Source organism: Vitis vinifera, chromosome 12 (assembly GCF_030704535.1).
Source record: "Vitis vinifera cultivar Pinot Noir 40024 chromosome 12, ASM3070453v1".
In the NCBI taxonomy this organism is placed as follows: Eukaryota; Viridiplantae; Streptophyta; class Magnoliopsida; order Vitales; family Vitaceae; genus Vitis; species Vitis vinifera.
The window spans coordinates 4,568,045-4,587,119 of NC_081816.1; the positions used below are offsets into that span (position 1 = coordinate 4,568,045).

The 19,075-nt window shown below is 38.4% G+C and overlaps 1 protein-coding gene across 4 annotated transcripts in view; it reads right to left on the bottom strand.

Moving 5' to 3' along the window:
• The window catches only part of TPC1 (two pore channel 1), a 122,420-nt gene that overhangs the window by 86,771 nt on the left and 16,574 nt on the right, over positions 1-19,075 (bottom strand). For all 4 annotated transcript variants that reach the window (XM_010658654.3, XM_059740889.1, XM_010658655.3 and 1 more), the window contains 5 exon segments: positions 6,586-6,646; positions 6,163-6,329; positions 3,462-3,567; positions 3,193-3,270; positions 1,558-1,619 (listed from right to left, as the gene is read on the bottom strand). In XM_010658654.3, the coding sequence (XP_010656956.1) occupies positions 1,558-1,619; positions 3,193-3,270; positions 3,462-3,567; positions 6,163-6,329; positions 6,586-6,646 (474 nt within the window).

Here is a 19,075-nt window from a genome sequence, read left to right on the forward strand (position 1 = left end):
GATTTTACAGCTCAATAGGTAGAGACAAAAGATTTCTCATCCTTCTCATGTTTTATTTATTCTTAATTAATACATATGTTTGTTTCTGATAAAATAAATAAATAAATAAATAGAGACAAAAGGTGTATTACAACTATGTATATGTCCTGTAATTAAAATGCATATTCTAGTGGTTAACATCCCTGATTTATGGGGATTAGTTCTTAGGAGAGTTTATTTTTATAGCATAGTTTTTTCCTATATATTTATGTATATTCTTTGGTTGAAATATAAGAGATTTTCCCATTTTTTTGTCAAATATAAAAAAAAAAACACAATTTGAATTTTTTATATTTGATATTTTTTAACAATCAAATATTATAATTATACTATTTAATGAAATAAAAAATCTTCATACATTTCATATTATCCTAGTCATGATTAATATGGTAATACAAAAAATAAAATGATGAAATATTTTAAAATTTTTAATTATTTTTATATATTTTTCATTTTTTTTTATTATTATTATTATTATTATTATTATTATTAATATATATTTATGATGTCATCAATTTGACCACAGTTCAACCATTGAACCATGAACTAATTACTTTTCTAGTTCAATGATCAGTCCAATTTTGAAAACATTAACTCTAGGTGGTTTCCAAAACATTATATAAAAAGGTAAATGTAAGTGTCACTAGAAACAACCATATTGTTACCAGAAAAAAAAAAAAGTAACTAGGACCTCTTTCTCTTATTGGACATTGGATGACTTAGAGATGTTGGAGAAGCATCACATTTTGCCATTTTGCCCAAATGGTGTTCACCAAAGATTTGGAAACAAGGACTCAAAAGGAAATCCTCCTTAGGACTTTTGTCCTCATTTTAGTTCCACAAGATGAAATTGAATGCTAGATACAGCCCTTGTTCAGATGAAGCAATTCAACCACATGTTCATTCAGTCAAAGGTTAACATTTGAGCCTGGGAGATGCCTGGAAACTCTTAGGTAAGTCACATCTTAGAAAAAATCCTTAGTAATTCAGTGGAAATTAGTAGGTTTTGGTGTCAGATAAAGCATCCTATGGTCCATTTACTCCAGGAACTGCCAGTTGCAATATCTATGCTGTTATATCATTATATAAACTAAGTAGGGTTCCTGGTGTGATTCTTTCATGCCCCTTAGATGACACTGTTTCCATTCTTTTGCATCATATAAAGAAGGGGAGTTACTTAAGAAAAGGGGGGAAAAAAAAGAGGGAGATACTGAAGAAAAGGGGAAAAAAAGCAACGATAATTGCCAAAGAGAAATTATGCAAGGCAGAACCTGAAAGAAGAGAAACTAAGTCATCTCTGTTGTACAGGGAATTTCAAGGGAACCAAAAAGACATCTCAATAATTGTAAAAAACTAGAAACCCTTTAACTTATCAGTTATCACCATTTTGGAGATTGTCATTCTTCCTGCAGCCCTTTTTTGTACTATTGAACACACTCAATATTATCCACCAAATAACTGATTGAATTTCATCAAGTAGAAGTAAAATAGAAGGAAAACAGCAAGGACAAGTTATACCTGTATTTATTCAATTCTTCAAATAGGTGAATACATTGCTCTTTTTTCAGAAATCCAAGATTCTGTTACAGAACAAAAGCAGGTCCCAAATATAACATGCCTCAGAAAAATAAATAAATAAATAAATAAAAGCATCAAAGAAAATCATTGCATCTATGTGAAAACATAAAAACAACTAAACTTCACAGCCATGTCAAAACACAAAAACAACTAGCTTAAATATACCAATAATAGCAACTTTAAAAATAAGAATAACAAAAGCAAGACAAAGAACTATTATATTTTCAAAAAATGAAAATAGAACTGGATGCCCTTTTTTTTCTGACAGACCACCTGGACAATATATGTAGTGTGTCACATGCACACTTGCACACAGTTTCAGTCTACAAATAAGAATCCACAAGGCAGTAGCCTTACTTATAGATATTTCATGACATCTATTATCTAGGGATAACCCAAATATTAATTAACATAACAATTCATAATTTTTATTTGGTAATAATGCCTTGCCCTGATCCAAAATGGGATCCGCTCTAAAAGGGAAGCTGTGGGAGGTTCCAAGTTTGATACATAACATTTTCCCCCCTTTTTGGGTTCAATAAACAAAAATATATGAAGCTTCAGTTCAAAAATTTGTCCCTGTTTTTATATATGCTGGATTGTAACAAGGCCCTGCCTAATCCAAAATGGAATCTGCTCTAAAAGGGAAGATTTTCTTCCATTACAAAACATAAGAAGTTGGGGAGGAGATATGGGAGGTTCCAAATTTGATTGGTAATACTTTTCCCCCTTCTTGAGGCCAATAAATAAAAATATATGAAGCTTAAGTTTAAAAACATCTTTTGATCAGTAACCATTTTTTTCCCTCTTAATTTTTCCCTGCTTTTATATATGCTGAAATGCCATTGATTTCCTTAACTCAAAGAAGATTGCTTCTCTCTGTGGAGAAGTCCTGTCAGATCTCAAGAGTAATACAATGACAGGATTGTAAGTAAACAAAAAATCACATCATTATTCAATATCAAGTAGGCAAAGATTTTGGCATTTTTATTAGGCTTGTTAAAGGCCAGGACTTTGAATCTATCCAAATTATGGGTGGAAGAAGGATTTTGCAATCATGATTTCTTAGGTGTCTATATTAGATAGGTCCTTGGAAGTGCAATGGCTGGCTTCACCAACTTTAAGATATTTCTAGCAGCTTGGGCTGCTTTATCTTCAGCTTCGTGTTTAGCTAGTAATGCTGCAGATCAGTTAGCGAAATGAGCAGCCAAGTAGGTTTTTTTTTGTAGGGATTTTCGCCCCTCTATATGTTAATGTTATATTGTTGGGCTGTGTAACTATTTTGGTCTTCTTATGAAGAATTTCTTCACCAACTTTTAGGTTTCCTTTTCTTATCAGCTTTTGAAAATATTAGAAGGATTTCTTGTCCTTTGTATTTTCAAAGTCATATCAATATTTGTTTGTTTTGGATAAAAAAAAATGTAGATGAATAGTCTAAAATGGAGATGAAGATTGAGTGAAAGGCACAGCACATGTATACCCTCTTCACAAAGTAGATACTGAAACACGGAGACAGGAAAAGCTCATTGAAAAGTATGCTAAAATGGATCTAAATATCAAACAATTCATGCTTACAGATTTATCTATGAGATTAAAGGCTTTCTCCAATATTCTTCTTCTCATTCGGTCCATTTCAGCAACTTGTTTTGCAAGCTGCAACAAAAAGGAGATATAAGCAAGTCTACCTCTGTTCTTTATTGACCATAGAATGTGAAAGAATCATAAAAATTAATAGTGAGACATTGACTGCAGCGCTAGGAAAAAGAGTAACATATGTAGAATGGTAGCATCTGTTTTACTACCACACCTACAAGAGCAGCATACTGGGTGTAATGAATTTGCACCTGATTTTTGAAGCTGTCGTATATAACAGCAAGGATCAAGTTGGTCATGAAGTAAACTCCCAATAGCATGTATAAAACAAAAAACAGGCAATACCAACGTGAAACCCTGAAAAATAAAATCCAATTTATGAAATTTTTTGTACCAAGGCTTCAAATCTCACTGATGGAAATATGAGAACCATATAATACATAAACATGATACATAAACATTTTTCTTTTTGATAGATAAACATTATACATAAACATCAATCACATCATAACATAATATCAGCACAAGTCTAGTAAACAAATATTGAGATTTGGAAGTAAAGGATAGAATGTGACAACTTCCAGTTGAATGTCAGGAAATGCTAAAAGAAACATTCATTTAGTCTCAAATTTTGACATTGCAAAAGTGAACTACAGAAACCTTTATCACTGTTTCTGAAAATGAAAATAACACTGGCTTCCCTTGAGAGGCCAAACAATGACCTTCCAGTTTTTTGTCTTTTTCTTTTTTTGTTTTTGTTTTTTATTGATTTACCTTCACCATCCCTTGAGGTTTCTTGTCACAACTTTTTATAGAGCATTTTACACCTAATCATAGCAGGCAAATTTTCTGATGATAAAAGGCAAACAAAACAGTCATAAAATGCACTTATACCATGAAATGCCAGAGGGGAGAAGATTTAGTCAGGACAACATCTTAAAAGACATTTGCTTTATTTTTTAAAAAGGAAAAGACAAAGCAAGAACAGTGTTATTTGCAGAAACTTTACAAGAGTATGAAAACTTAACCAAAAAATTTATGAATGAAAATAGAAGGCATTTTATCTCATTAGCAAGAATATATAATGTATTAGACATATAACACAGCAAAGAGGATGGTTTTGACAAATAAAAGAAAAAACAAACAAGAAAAAAGAAAAAAATGCAAAAGTCAGTTTCATATTAAGAGCAGTTCATTGTGCAGCATTGAAATATTCTTGGAGAACTAGCTTTCTTGGTGATTTCAGATTAACACTCTTTCCAATTACAGTTAATTATATGGGCTGTCTACTTTTTCTTCTTCTTTGAATCTAGGTGGCTTCTTGTATGGTACTTAATTAAATGTATATCCTATCATGCCATTACAGTACATAGCTACATGCCTACATCAATCCAGATGTATGAAGTCATATGAGTTGAATCCAAAACCATCATTTAAACCTTGGCCAAGTTCTCTTAGTACAAATCAATTCGATATGATGAAAATATGCCCAGTCAATTTTATCATCCCAAATAAGAAGAGAATGACAAAATCATCTCATTGATCACAAGTGAACAGATACAAGACCAAGAACACATTTAACCCATCTTGAATAAAATTAAGTGAAAAAATAAAAGAAAATCAGAGCTGAAATAGAGATTTATCAGAGGTCCATGATATGCAGTTAACAGCTTCGAGTTGGATGCAACCCTTTCTCCTCAAGAAAATCTAGCAGCTATGTTACATGGGTTCGGTTACAGTTGTTAGTTGCCAGTACATGTAAGTGTCGGATCCTTTGCATCCCAAAATCCTAGGACATGAGGATCCGACTAAAAAGGATCTCAACTATGGGCGTGGCTACTTGGATACAACATTAATGAAACAAAAATTAACACTAAACATAAGAACAATAAGATAAGTTATCCATAATACTACTAGTTAATTGTAGTAAGAAAATATACTTACCATATCTTTTTTATTTTTTATTTTTGATAAATAAGCACAAATTGAATAACAAAAAGGCCAAAAAGCCACAAAGCATACAAGGGATTACCATATCTTTTTTATTTTAATAAGATGTTAAGAAATAATAAGATGTTAAATGTTATTTTACCTTGATGTTACCACTAATTGTACATGAAGAATCTATATATTATAGGTTGTTTATTTTAATAAGATGCAAAGAAAAATCTTTAAGAAATTATACCAAATTATTAGTAAATAGGAACTTCTAATACCTTATATGATGATAAAATATAATTCATATTTAATTTTTTATCATGCAAAAATTTTGACTTTTTATATTAATTATTACAAGTTATCTCCAAAGTTTTTAAGAAATTAATTTTGACATTTATTTTTAGATTTTTATGTTATTAATTATTGTATTTATCTTTAAATTTTATAAGTCGTTAATTATTAAATTTATCTTTAAATTTTATCTATTACAATTTTTTTAAAAAAAAAAAATCACAGAAAAATAAAGCTCTAAATTTGTACAAGAGTTATAAATTAATTAAAAAATTCTTTATTTTTTAAACAAATAAAGAGAAATAATCTCTTAATTAATATATCATTATACCTTTTTTAAAAAAATTAAGAAAAGGCTAAAGCACTAAATCTATCACAAGAGTTATAAAGTAATTCAAAATTTTATTTGTATTTTTTTTTATTATAATTTATTTTATACTATCATGTAATTTTTTTTTAAATTAAGAAATAGATAAAGAGAGAAATAATTATATATGATGCAATATAAGCACAATTTTAAAAAATAAAGAAATAGATAAAACAGTTGTAGACTAAATAGCCCTATTTGATGCAATATAAGCGTATCTTACATGGATCTCACATCTACACCCAGATCCTATTGTGTTTACAATGGGTTTTTTGGCTGAAATTAACTTGTACATGTATCATGGACTAGAAGTGTAGAAAATTCAACAATATATGAGGAATCAAAGTTTCCCTTACTTGTATGCTGGAATCCATACATCTGGGTTATTGGATGTGGTGAATAAAATAAACATTTGATACAATGTAGTTAGGTATGAAGTAAACACTGTCTTTCCCTGTTGGGTATCTTCAAACATGACATATGCTACCCAACTTGCGAACAGAAGAAACAATAGTCCTAGAGCCTGCATTTGAAGAAAATCAGACAATAATAAGTGAGAGTACATAAAACATTGTGTAATCTGCATGGATACAACTAAAATAATAAATCAAAATAACAAGACACAAATGAAAGAAGTCAAAGTACATCATCCCATGAGTATGTTATCAAGAGAAACATCTAGATGAGCATATGTTTTCCTAAATAGTTAGAGAATGATAAAGAATTGCAAGTACAACAACAAAATATATAATTAGTCTATGATAGGATAGCAAACAAACCATGATGTTTAGGTATGTGCCAAGCATTCCAGCTAGAATAACCATAGTTGCTCGTACTTCCCTAATATAAAAATTAAAATCAAAAGAAATCACAAAACTAATCACAAAACCAATCATGAAGAAATAGTTTAATGATAAAACAAGCAATTTAGGACGTGCATGTGCAACAAGATAATTTTTTGGTAAGGCATGTGCCACAGAATAATGAACATAATAACTCCTCATATGATTATCCAACTACCCATCACAAAATGTTTTGGTTACCTTTCAAAAAGGTTCATGCTTGTTGATATTTTGATAATCCCAAATGCACAATTTTTAGGGGGTTAGATAATAAAAAATTAATTCAAAGAGAAGGAAGGCAAACACCAAGTGTAGCAAGAAGGGTCTTTGTTAACTAATCAAATAACATCTGATCAAATCCAAGTCTTCAGGTCTCTCTTAGCAGACAACTAATATTTGCACTTGCATGAATTTGTTTAGCATAAGTGAGGTTTAAGTAATGTAACTCAGAGTTCTTAGAAAAAGGACACATACACAGAAACCTAAGGAGGGACTAGAGAGAAACCCCTGGAGGGTGAATGTTAAAACCATGAAACCTGGAGGTAGATGCTGGTTTGGTGTTGAGAAGAAAACTTTTGAGATTATCATAGAAGAGCAGAAAGGGAGAGTGCGTGGGAAAATCTGTGAGAGAGGCCCTAAGTCTTCTTCATGGATTAGATTTGGAGGGAAAAGTCTATCTTTGTTGCTTGAAGGGGTTGAGACTTGCTGTGTGCTACAGGAAAGAACTCCTTTCAAGAAGTTTTGGTCGGAAGGGGATAGAAACTATAGCCTGGAACTGCGAAGCAACAAAGCAGGGAGATTCCTGTTTTGCGTTGTAAGGGATGTGGAGAACAAAAGGTTCTCCTTGGCTTTTCCAGAAGGTGGGGGCCTTGTTGGAGGCTGGAATCTGCTCGTCAGTAAACTGAAAAGCTTGGGTGTCTCTCCCTTTCAATGGAAAGGTGCTCTACCTCAAGCTCTGCCTAACAGAGGAGTGGACAAAGCCTCCATCCCCCTTCGGGCTTGTCCCGCGCCCCGCGATGCCATCTGGTTAGAAGCTGATAAAGAATCTCTCGTGAGAAATGAGGAAATGCTGGATAGGTGTCTGATTGGCCTTTGGAAGGGAGACTCGGACCGCCTCCCTGATCCCGTTTCCTTCGGGGCTTGGGCGAAAAATACCTGGCTCCTAGAAGGGAACCTCTGGCTGTCTAACATGAGGGAAAACCTATTGTTTTTGGAATTTGAGTTTGCGGACGAAGCTGAGAGGGTGCTTAATTTAGGGGAGAAAAGCTTTAGAGGAAGAAGCTTCCACCTTGAAAAATGGAAGCCTTCAGTGGGCTGCCTTAAGGAAGACAACGGGGATTCGCGCCTTGTATGGGTCAAAATTTTAGGCCTCCCCCTGCACCTATGGGGAAGAAGCCTATTCAAGAGGTTTGGGGACTCTTGTGGAAGATTTGTGGCTGTGGATGAAAACACAGCCGAACGTCGGAATCTCAAGTGGGCCAGAATCCTCATCGAAACCAGTGACTGGCATCACCCAAGTTCTCTGCAGGTGGTCGCCGGCTCCTCTTGTTTCGCTATGCAGCTCTGGTGGGAAGAAGAACCCCGCATCTCCACTGTGCTCCCTTCCCAGGGGGCCGGTGTTTGGAAGCGCAAGGACGACGAAGGGTCCCACTCACGCGCCGAGGGGAGCGTGGGCTTTCCGCCCTCTTCCTCAGCCCTTTCGCAGCCTGAAAAGCCGCCCCCGCAGCCTGAAAAGCTGCCTCCGCAGCCTGTAAAGCTGTCTCCGCCGGCTTTGGGGAGAGACGACGCCTCAGACAAGTCAATGTCAACTGCCCACCAGGCCCTTGCCTGCGTTTTGGATTTGGGCCTTGGTCTGGACTCCTCGGCCCACCCGAACCTGGCCTGCCCCATTGGGCCTGGGCTAGGGAAGGCCCAGCCTCTGGGAAACACTTATATACCCCTTGGCCCAGTTTCTTCCAGTGACTTAGGGCTGGGAACCCCTTCCCACTCCCCGCGCCGGAGGAGAGGACTCTCCGCTGAGAGCCCCCAGTTGGAAGCGCCGTCCCATTTGGAAGTAACATCGACAAATGACCTCCCTCCCACTGCCGAAGGCCGCAACCTTCAAGGTATGCTCTTGCCCCCTCCACCCCCCTTGAATGGGATGCCTTCTTCTCCTTCTTCTACTCCATTCTTGGTTACGGGATCCGAGAGGGAAAGGGGATGCTCTGGACAGTTGGATCCGACGTCAAGAGAGACTGAAGAGACGCCGATTCCTCTGTCCTTGATGCTTAGAGATGGGTCGACAGTGGTCCTGAGGCCCGACTTTGCGGCGAAGCAGAAGGACCACACGGATATCTCCCCGCGCGAAGAAGTATGGTCAGAGGAGGAGATTTCCAATCTCTTCCATTTTAGCAAAGTCTTGGGAATGCCTGTCGAAGGACACGAGGTTGAAATTCTGAATTTACTTGAGAAATTGAAGCTGAGGACGGGAAATAGCACCCTTTGCAAGCGACGAAAGAAGAAAAAATCTTGCACCACCCGTTTCGAAAGAGAGTTAAAAAGGTTGGAATGCTCTGTTAGTTATGGGGAGACTTCAGGGTTAGCCAAAAAGTCCGGCCACAATTCCTGGGATTTGGTACCAATTGACTAATGAGAATTAAAATTCTCTGTTGGAATGTTCGCGGGCTTAATGACTCAGAGAAAAGAAAGTTGATCAAGGGCGTGGTAAGGAACCAAAAACCAGATTTGGTTTGCCTTTTGGAGACGAAGGTGAAAGAGATGTCTCAGCAAATGGTCAACAGTGTGGGTATTGGAAGATTTCTTAATTGGGCCTCTGTTGATGCTAGGGGTGCGGCAGGAGGTCTCCTGCTCCTCTGGGACAACAGAGTATTGGAGAACTTGGAGGTAGAAAGAGGGGGGTACTCTATCTCTATCCGTTTCAGAAACTGTGTCGATGGTTTCACTTGGATTTTTTCTGGGGTATATGGGCCGGTGATTAGCAGTGAAAAGGAGGATTTTTGGGAGGAACTTAGTGCCATCCGTGGCCTCTGGGAGGACCCCTGGTGCTTAGGAGGGGACTTCAATGCTGTTAGATTCCCAGAGGAAAGAAGGAACTCCCTTAGGCTCACAACTGAAATGAGAAGATTCTCAGAGGTTATAGGGGAATTGGGGCTAAAGGAGCTTCCTCTGGCTGGAGGCCCTTACACTTGGATAGGGGGTTTGAACTCTCAAGCTGCCTCTAAACTGGACCGTTTTCTGTTTTCGGACCAGTGGGAAGACCACTTCTCTGCCATCACCCAAGCTGCTCTCCCTCGTTTGATTTCTGACCATAATCCTATAGTCCTTCAAGCTGGAGGATTCTCCTCAGGCAAAAGCCCTTTCCGGTTTGAAAATATGTGGCTAAAAATCGATGGTTTCCAAGACCTAGTCCGAAGCTGGTGGAATGGGTATTCTGTTGATGGTTCTAGTAGCCACTGCATTGCTGAGAAGCTCAAGGCGCTCAAGAAGGACTTGAAGAACTGGAACAAGGAGGTGATAGGCAATGTCTCTCTCAATAGAGCAGAAGCCTTCTCTCGCCTGCAGCGTTGGGAGTCCAGGGAGAATGACGGCCCCCTCACTGCTAGCGAAGTAGAGGCTAAAAATCAGGCTCTTGAGGACTACAAGAAATGGGCTCTGTTGGAAGAAACTTCTTGGAGACAGAAGTCAAGAGAAATTTGGCTAAAAGAAGGCGACAAGAACACCAAATACTTCCACAAAATGGCCAATGCTAGGGCAAGGAAGAACTTCATATCTAAAATTAGAATAAATGAGGTCACTCTCTCTTCTAGTGATGACTTAAAAGAAGGCGTTTGTAGGGCCTATAAATCCCTCCTCTCAGAACCAGGGGATTGGAGGCCTAATATCAATGGCCTTAACTTCAAGGAGCTGGGAGAAGGCTTGGCCAGCAGCCTAGAAGTTGAGTTTTCTGAGGAGGAAATCTATGCAGCCCTAAGCAGCTGCTGTGGCGACAAAGCTCCAGGCCCGGACGGATTTACAATGGCCTTTTGGTTGTTTTGCTGGGATGTTGTCAAATCAGAAATTTTGGAGCTCTTCAGAGAGTTTCACCTCCATGGGACCTTCCAGAGAAGTTTGAACTCCACGTTTCTTTTGCTCATTCCCAAGAAGGAAGGGGCTGAAGACCTAAGAGAATTCAGACCAATCAGCTTGGTAGGGAGTGTATACAAACTACTAGCCAAAGTCCTTGCTAATAGGCTGAAATCAGTGATGGGAGAGGTGATATCTGATTCGCAGCAAGCTTTCGTCCATGGGAGACAGATTCTAGACGCTGTTCTTATTGCCAACGAAGCCCTTGATTCTAGATTAAAAGACAACGTGTCGGGCCTCCTCCTTAAATTGGACATTGAGAAGGCTTTTGACCATGTAAATTGGAACTTCCTCATAGATGTGATGTCTAGAATGGGATTTGGGCACAAATGGATCAATTGGATGAAATGGTGTTGGTCCACGGCCTCATTCTCGATCCTCATCAATGGGTGCCCCACGGGCTTCTTCCGTAGTTCTAGGGGATTGAGGCAAGGAGACCCTCTCTCCCCCTACCTCTTTCTTTTTGCCATGGAAGCTCTTAGCCAGCTGCTGTCACGTGCAAGAAATGAGGGGTTTTTTTCTGGCTTCAAAGTGGGAGGAAGAGGCAGAGAGGGGCTGATCGTTTCCCATCTCCTATTCGCCGATGATACCTTAATCTTCTGCGACGCCGATGCAGTTCAGTTGCAATACCTTAGCTGGACCTTCATGTGGTTTGAGGCGATTTCAGGGCTAAAAGTCAATTTGAGCAAGTCTGAGGCCATCCCAGTGGGGGAGTGCCCCCCCATGGAGTCCCTCGTCTCAATTTTGGGATGTAAGATTGGATGTTTACCTACTTCCTACCTGGGTCTTCCCCTTGGAGCCCCCTACAAATCCACTAGTGCGTGGGATGCAGTGGAAGAAAGATTCAGGAAAAGATTGTCTCTCTGGAAAAGGCAATACCTTTCCAAAGGTGGCCGTCTAACCTTATTAAAAAGCACCCTCTCTAGCCTCCCAACCTACTTTCTCTCTCTCTTTGTGATCCCGAAGAGAGTTTGTGCAAGACTCGAAAAAATCCAAAGGGATTTCTTATGGGGAGGGGGCGCTTTAGAAAACAAACCTCACTTGGTGTGTTGGAAGGTTATTTGTGCCGCTAAAAAGGATGGAGGCTTGGGCATACGCAACCTAGCTATTTTTAATAAGGCCCTTCTTGGTAAGTGGTTGTGGAGATTTGCCAATGAGAACGACTCCCTTTGGAAGCAAATTATCTCTAGTAAATATGACCTTCAAGATGGGGGTTGGTGCTCAAAAGGTGGTAGAGATCGCTATGGGGTGGGCGTTTGGAAGGCCATCAGAAACGGTTGGGAAGACTTTCGATCTCACTCCCGCTTTCTTGTAGGGGATGGCACCAGAGTGAAGTTTTGGAAGGACTTGTGGTGTGAAAATCAATCTCTGGAAGAAGCTTTTCCCATCTTATTTAATCTCTCAGTCAACAAAGAAGGCTTGGTTGCTGAGGCCTGGGAGGAGGACGGAGCTGGGGGTAGCTGGGGACCTCGTTTCATCAGACACCTCAATGATTGGGAGGTGGGAGAAGTGGAAAACTTATTAAGCAAGCTTCATCCTTTGGCTATTAGAAGAGGTGTGGATGACTCGCTCAGGTGGAAAGCAAATAAGAATGGGACCTTCTCTGTTAAGTGTTTTTATAGCTCACTCTCAATGGGCATCAACCACCCCTTCCCAGTCAGTACTATCTGGAAGTCCTGGGCTCCAACCAGGGCTAGTTTCTTTGGTTGGGAGGCGGCTTGGAACAGACTACTCACCACTGATCGCCTAAAGAGATTTGGTTGGAACATCCCCAACAGGTGCTTCTTGTGTAAAAATGAGGAGGAGTCTATTGATCACCTTCTCCTGTTTTGTGAGAAGGCCAGAATGTTATGGTATCTAACCTTCTCCCTTTTTGGGGTGCAATGGGTGATGCACTCCTCTGTGAAAAGGAATCTCCTGGGATGGTATGGATCTTTTGTGGGCAAGAAAAGGGAGAAAGCATGGAAAACTGCCCCCCTTTGCCTAATGTGGACTATTTGGAAAGAAAGGAATAGAAGAGCCTTCGATGATGTGGAAAGAAACGATCAAGTTATCAAATCCATTTTTTTGTACACTTTTGTGAATTGGGCTAGGGTATATATTAAGGATCATACTTTATCGTTGTTTGATTTTGTAAACTGGTTAGCCACCAAGTAAGGGTCAGAACCTTTTGTTTCTTGATCCTTTGTATCTTGGTATACTTCGTGTATACTCTCTTTAGCCTTTTGGCTTTTAATGAATTTCCTTTATCTATCAAAAAAAAGAGTTCTTAGAAAAAGGGGAAAGGAAAGGAAAATGATTTTTTTTTCTTTTTTTTTAATAAGTAAAAGGTTAATGAATTAAAATAAAGGTATACACAATGTATACATATACAAAAACCGATAGTGGCGGGAACACACACAAACAAGCGCACCCTATGGGGAAAGGAAAATGATAAAAAATTACTTAAGAAAGGATTGGTTCCTCATGCTATTTTTAGCATATTCTTTTCCTTCTCATGGTTTCCATGGACCAAATGAAGGTTTAGAATCTTCTGTTAGTATCTTTTATATTGACAATAGCAAAGCATAGCCCCCCTGCAAATCAGCCTACTTCTTGGACTAGCCTGGATATCTCTGGAAGCAATGGGTATGAAATCTGTAATACATCTTGAGGTGTGCGGGCATGGAGAGAAAATATGTTCCACAACCCCAATGCAACAAAGTAGCAGAGGGAAAGATTATCTAATAACATTGTAGTTGGACCATGAAATACTATGTTTAGGACAAAGTGCTAAATATGAGCTCTTGATGTGCAACAATAGTTACTATGAAACCTTTTACAAGTCATAGACCAACAAAATGCTTGGACTTAGAAACTTTAGCTTTCCAAAAGAAGTTTTGAAAAAAAGGTGATAAGAGAACAATTCTTAGAAAGGGCATAGCAAAAAGATTTGGATGAGAAAACGCCTAGAGACACCAGAGTTCAGTCATCTCTCATCCGAAAGATAGGGAGAGTGGTAAACATTATATAAGAAGAGTAAAAACAGAAATAGATCATCAATTTCCTGATTTGATAATTTACATGCAAACTCGAAGTTCATTTGAGTATTGAGACTAAGAAATAGGAGCATTCCTAGACCAAGAGGTGAGAAAGAGATCAAGAGAGAAACTATTGAGAGTTCACCCTAATAAATGGGTCCTGCAAGAAGCAACATTGGATCCATCCCCAATTGTGAATTGAACAAATTGAGAAAAGTATAAGGAACATATGAAAATTGATTTCCAAATCCAAAAGTAACAACATGGCCACCTAACCATCATTTTGGCATCCTATCAATTAGAATGCATCCCATAGATTCTATGGAAAAATCAAATCAAGATCTCTGATTTAAATTAATCAGATTTAGTGCACCAAATCAGGGATGACGGATCATATAAAAGTCAAAAGTTTTTTAATTCAATTAGTTGCCTTCTTTTTTTTTTTTCTCTTTTGTTCCTTATTCCTTGGCTAGAATTATTTTGTATAGTTGTTTTTCTCTCTTATCTTGTTCGTATTATGTGTCTTTATAAACAGACTTGTACAAATGTCATTCAAGTTAATGAGAATTAAGCAGATTTCTAAAACCTGCTCATGGTTTCAGAACCTTTTTGGATGTTCTTCCAAAAAATATAAAAATAAAAATCGTGTTCTTGCCATTTTTTCTTGGCCTTCTGCTGATACCTCTTTGTCCCTCATAGATTTATGCCAAGTCTGAGATATCAGAAAATACCCATTCTGAAACTTATTCAATCCATAGTTTTGCCACCTATTTTGATAATCCTACCCTCTAGACTAGGACTGAAAAACTAAATAGAAGAAATCTGAAATGGTCACTATCAGCCAAGTTACTTTAGGAGTTGAAAGAAGATAGGATACTTATTGGAAACTATCACAAAACTCAAAATGTCAGATCCTTTGTTATGAGAACTTGGAATCTGAAAACTCCCTAATCATGTCTTGGCTTCTTAATTCCATGACGGCAAATGGAAAACCATATTTGTACTTTTCCACTGCTAAAGAGATTTATGATGTCATCATCAATACTTTCTCAAAGAGAGGGAATGCTTCCTGGATTTTTGAATTGAAGAAAGCAATTCATATTACCAAATAAGGGGGACTCTCTGTCACTACCTATCACAATATCTTGCAAGTGTTACTGCAGGAGTTAGATCTTCATCAACATTGGGAAATGGAGTTTGTAGCAGATGCAGCCAAACTTGCTGAGATTCTTGAACGAGAAAGAAGCCATGAACTTCTGTTTGGGCTAAAACTTAAATTTGATGAGGTAACAAGCTGTTTACTAAGAAGAGAACCTGCTCCTGATCTCCATGGAACATTTTTTGCTATTTTTGGTGAAGAAAGCAGGAAAATTGTAAAGATGGGAGAGGCATAACAAGAGACTTCTTCTCTTGATGCAACCCATGAGAATTATCATAGATTTAATAAATAAGGAGAAAAAGATGCCCCTTGGTATGACTACAACAAACCTAAACATACACAGGAGACATGTTGGAAATTGCATGGAAAACCATAGAATGATGGAAGGACACAAATCAGGTGGAAAGGTAGCTAAAAGAACAAAAAAAAGGCCAAGCTTTCCAAACTGAGGCTGTAGATCTGATAAGAACACCCATGAAATGCAAGTTGCCATAGAAAGTCAACTAGGGCAAACTGAAAATCCTTCACCATTCAGCAAAGAACAATTGGAACATCCGTATAGGATAATAAGGCAGTCCTAATTCTTTCAAAAACCGTCATCATTCTGTTCACTGGCCCAAAAAGGTGATTTTCTAAGTGCTTCAAGGGTCCTATCTCCTACTTGAGTACCTAGATCATTGATTCAGGGGCATCCGACCACATGACCAATATGTCCAATTTATTTTCTTCGTACACACCTTATTGATGAACTTTAAAATTAAGGTTGCTGATGGATCTTTGTCACCTGATGCAAGGAAAGGCTAACTAGTTATGTCAAAAAATCTTACACTAAATTCAGCACTTAATGTGCCAAAACTTTCGTGCAGGCTCTTATTTGTCAGTAAACTTACAAAATACATGAACGACATTGCTAACTTTTTTCATTCTCAGTGTGAAGTTCAGAACCAATATTCAGGGAGGACGATTAGCAATGCTAGAGAAGTTGATGGATTATATTATTTCGAAGGGGATGCCATTGAAAGTGGACAAGCTCAAGTTGGGAGTAGCAGTGATATTTCTCTTTTTGGTGGTGATCAAATAATGTTGTGGCTCTTTAGATTAGGTCACCCCAGTTTTTCTTATTTAAAACAATTGTTTCCTTCTTTATTCAAGAACAAGAATCCTTTTTTTTTTTATAGGCAAAAGCACAAAGATATATTAGAGAAAGGGAGCTTGAAAGGCAACCCGGAGCATACAGGGAGTATACAAGAGACACCTAAAACAAGCAACAAAAACACAAGCACTCACCGGCCCTCAACAAGAACCCAACCAATCCACAAAGTTAAACAAAGATAAAGGGCCTACAGCTATAGAAGAATTAGCCCAAGATAAGAGATTACAAACAAATGAGTTTTTCAATCTTTGAGTCGACAAAGCCTCATTATCGAAGACTATCCTATTTCTTTCCTTCCAAACTGTCCAAAATAAACAGAGAGGAGCTGCCCGCCAAACCTTTCTATGATTCTTGTTCTTAAAAGAAACATACCAACTTAATAGAGTGTCTCTCACCGAAAACGGCAACACCCAATTAACCCCAAAAAGAGAAAACACAAGATCCCACAAAATCTTCGTCTTAGAACAATGAACAAGGATATGATTTATCATTTCCTCTTCAACGCAACATAAGCAACATCTATTGGCTAGAATCCAGCCCCCTCCTCTTGAGCTGATCTTGAGTAAGGACCTTCTCCCAAGAAGCTTCCCAAGCAAAAAAACTCGCCTTTGAAGGAACATACAGACTCCAAAAAATATTGCCCAGAAACGAGACTGCACAGCTATGAGCAAGAGACTTGTAAAGAGATTTTACAGTGAAAATCTCATTTTTCGTCCCTTTCCACAGCATCCTATCCTCTCCATCAGCATCCAACCTCTTCCCTTGAATGGACGATAGGAGTCTCTCCACCTCCTCCACCTCCCAATCGTTGAAAGGTCTAAGGAAAAGTGGAGTCCACCCTCCCTCTTCCCCTATTGGGTCCCAATAGTCCGCAACCCACGCATCTTTAGAACCCGCTAAATCAAACAAGGTGGGAAAAGCCTCACAAAGGGGGGTGTTCCCGCACCATATGTCTTTCCAAAACCTCACCCTTTTACCATCCCCCACCGAGAAAGATACATTATTGAGCAGTAGCAAACCTTCCTTGCTGATTTCCTTCCAAAGCCCAACCCCATGGCCCTCCCTAGCCCCACAAGTGCTCCACCCTCCTCTTTCAACCCCATACTTCGTACTAATAATAAGCTTCCAATATGAGTCTCTTTCAACCGCAAAATGCCAACTCCATTTGCACAAGAGGGCTCTATTAAGAATGGAGAGATTTCTAATCCCCAATCCACCCATTTTTTGTGAGTACAGACAACAGCCCACTTAACAAGATGGGGCCTCTTCTCCAATGCTCCCCCTCCCCAAAGAAAGTCCCTTTGTATTTTCTCAAGTCTTAATTTAACCACTCTTGGCATGCGCAATAATGACATAAAATAAGTTGGCATGCTCGCCAAAGTACTCCGAATGAGAGTGATTCTTCCTCCCTTAGAAATGAATTGCCTCTTCCACAAGGCAAGTTTCTTCCTCATCCGCTCTTCCACTCCGTCCCAAACCTTCACAGACTTATGCGAAGCTCCCAAAGGGAGCCCCAAATAAGTGGAAGGGAGAGATCACACTTTGCAGCCAAGCTCAGCTGCCAGTAACTCAGCATTCTCCACTCTACCCACCGGCAAGAACAAGAATCCTTTGATGTTGCAATGTGAAATTTGTCAATTAACTAAACATCACATTGTCTATTTTCCTTTCCATCCATATAAAGAATCTAAACCTTTTTCACTTATGCACAGTGATATTTGGAGACCTTTACGTGTGACAAATGTCATAGGTTTGTTGGGTTTACTTTTTAAGAGAAAAATCATAGGTAGAGAGAGTTTTTAAAAATTTCCATGATATGTTAAGGACTCAATTCCAAACACAAATATAAGTCCCTCAGACTGATAATGGAAGAGAGTATTTTTAATTCTATTTTTCGAAATTCCTATTGAAGCAAGGAATTGTTCATCAATGTTCATACTTTAATGCACCTCAACAAAATGTATTTATCAAGAGGAAAAATAGGCACCTATTAGAAGTTACCAGGGCAATCATATTCACCATGGGAATTCTAAAAAATCTTTTGAGAAGTTGTTCTTACCACTTCTTATTTGATCAACAAAATTCCAACAATGGTCCTTAAGTTCAAAATTCCTCTCAATAGTCTCTCAAAACTCTATCCTCACATAAAATTTTCACATCTCTGCCTCTTAAAGTTTGGTTGCACAACCTTTGTCCATGTCCAAAAACAAAATAGGTCTTTCTTGATCCCCGTGCATTGAAACGTATCTTCATGGGTTACTTACCTAAAAAGGATATAAATGCTATGAACCAATTTCTAGAAAATCTTTATTAGCATGGGTGCCACCTTTTTTGAAAATCAACCCTACTTCATCAAAACCACAAACACTATTCAGGGAAAGAATCAAGATGAGGAAGATCGCTTTTAGGAGCCCACACTACCAATTTCTTTGCCTAATAAACTAATCTTGGTGATTACCTTGCCTTTGACTTGATTCTTTTTTGATAGGTAAAAGAGAATATATTAAAAGTGCAAGAAAAGGCGCACTAGGTACGCACGGAGTATACAAGGAACACCAAAAAGCATAAGAAAGGAAAAGAGACAACCAACCATCCCACAACAAAGGGCCCTAGACAAAGAAAAAACCCTGTGAGACAAAAAGGCAAGCTCCTAGTAACCTAGTCCAATATCCATAACACCTTACTTCTCCAAGGCCCTTTGCAAAACAAACCAAACTACAAAAACCTTACAAGCAACAAACAGAAACTCTTCTTCTCCACCTTCCAACCCCCATCTTAGCACTAGCTAGGCCACTCAGAGGCCGACTACCACCCACTCTTGCTGCATCTTCTCCCTTTTCCACCTAACTGATTCAATTGACGGAGCACTTCAACTTTCAAAGCTCCCTTTCAGCGCGAGAGGTAGAGTAAGGCTTTCTCTTGACACTTGATCCCACCACTTTGTGACCCTTTCTAACTTCTAACTCTCTCAAA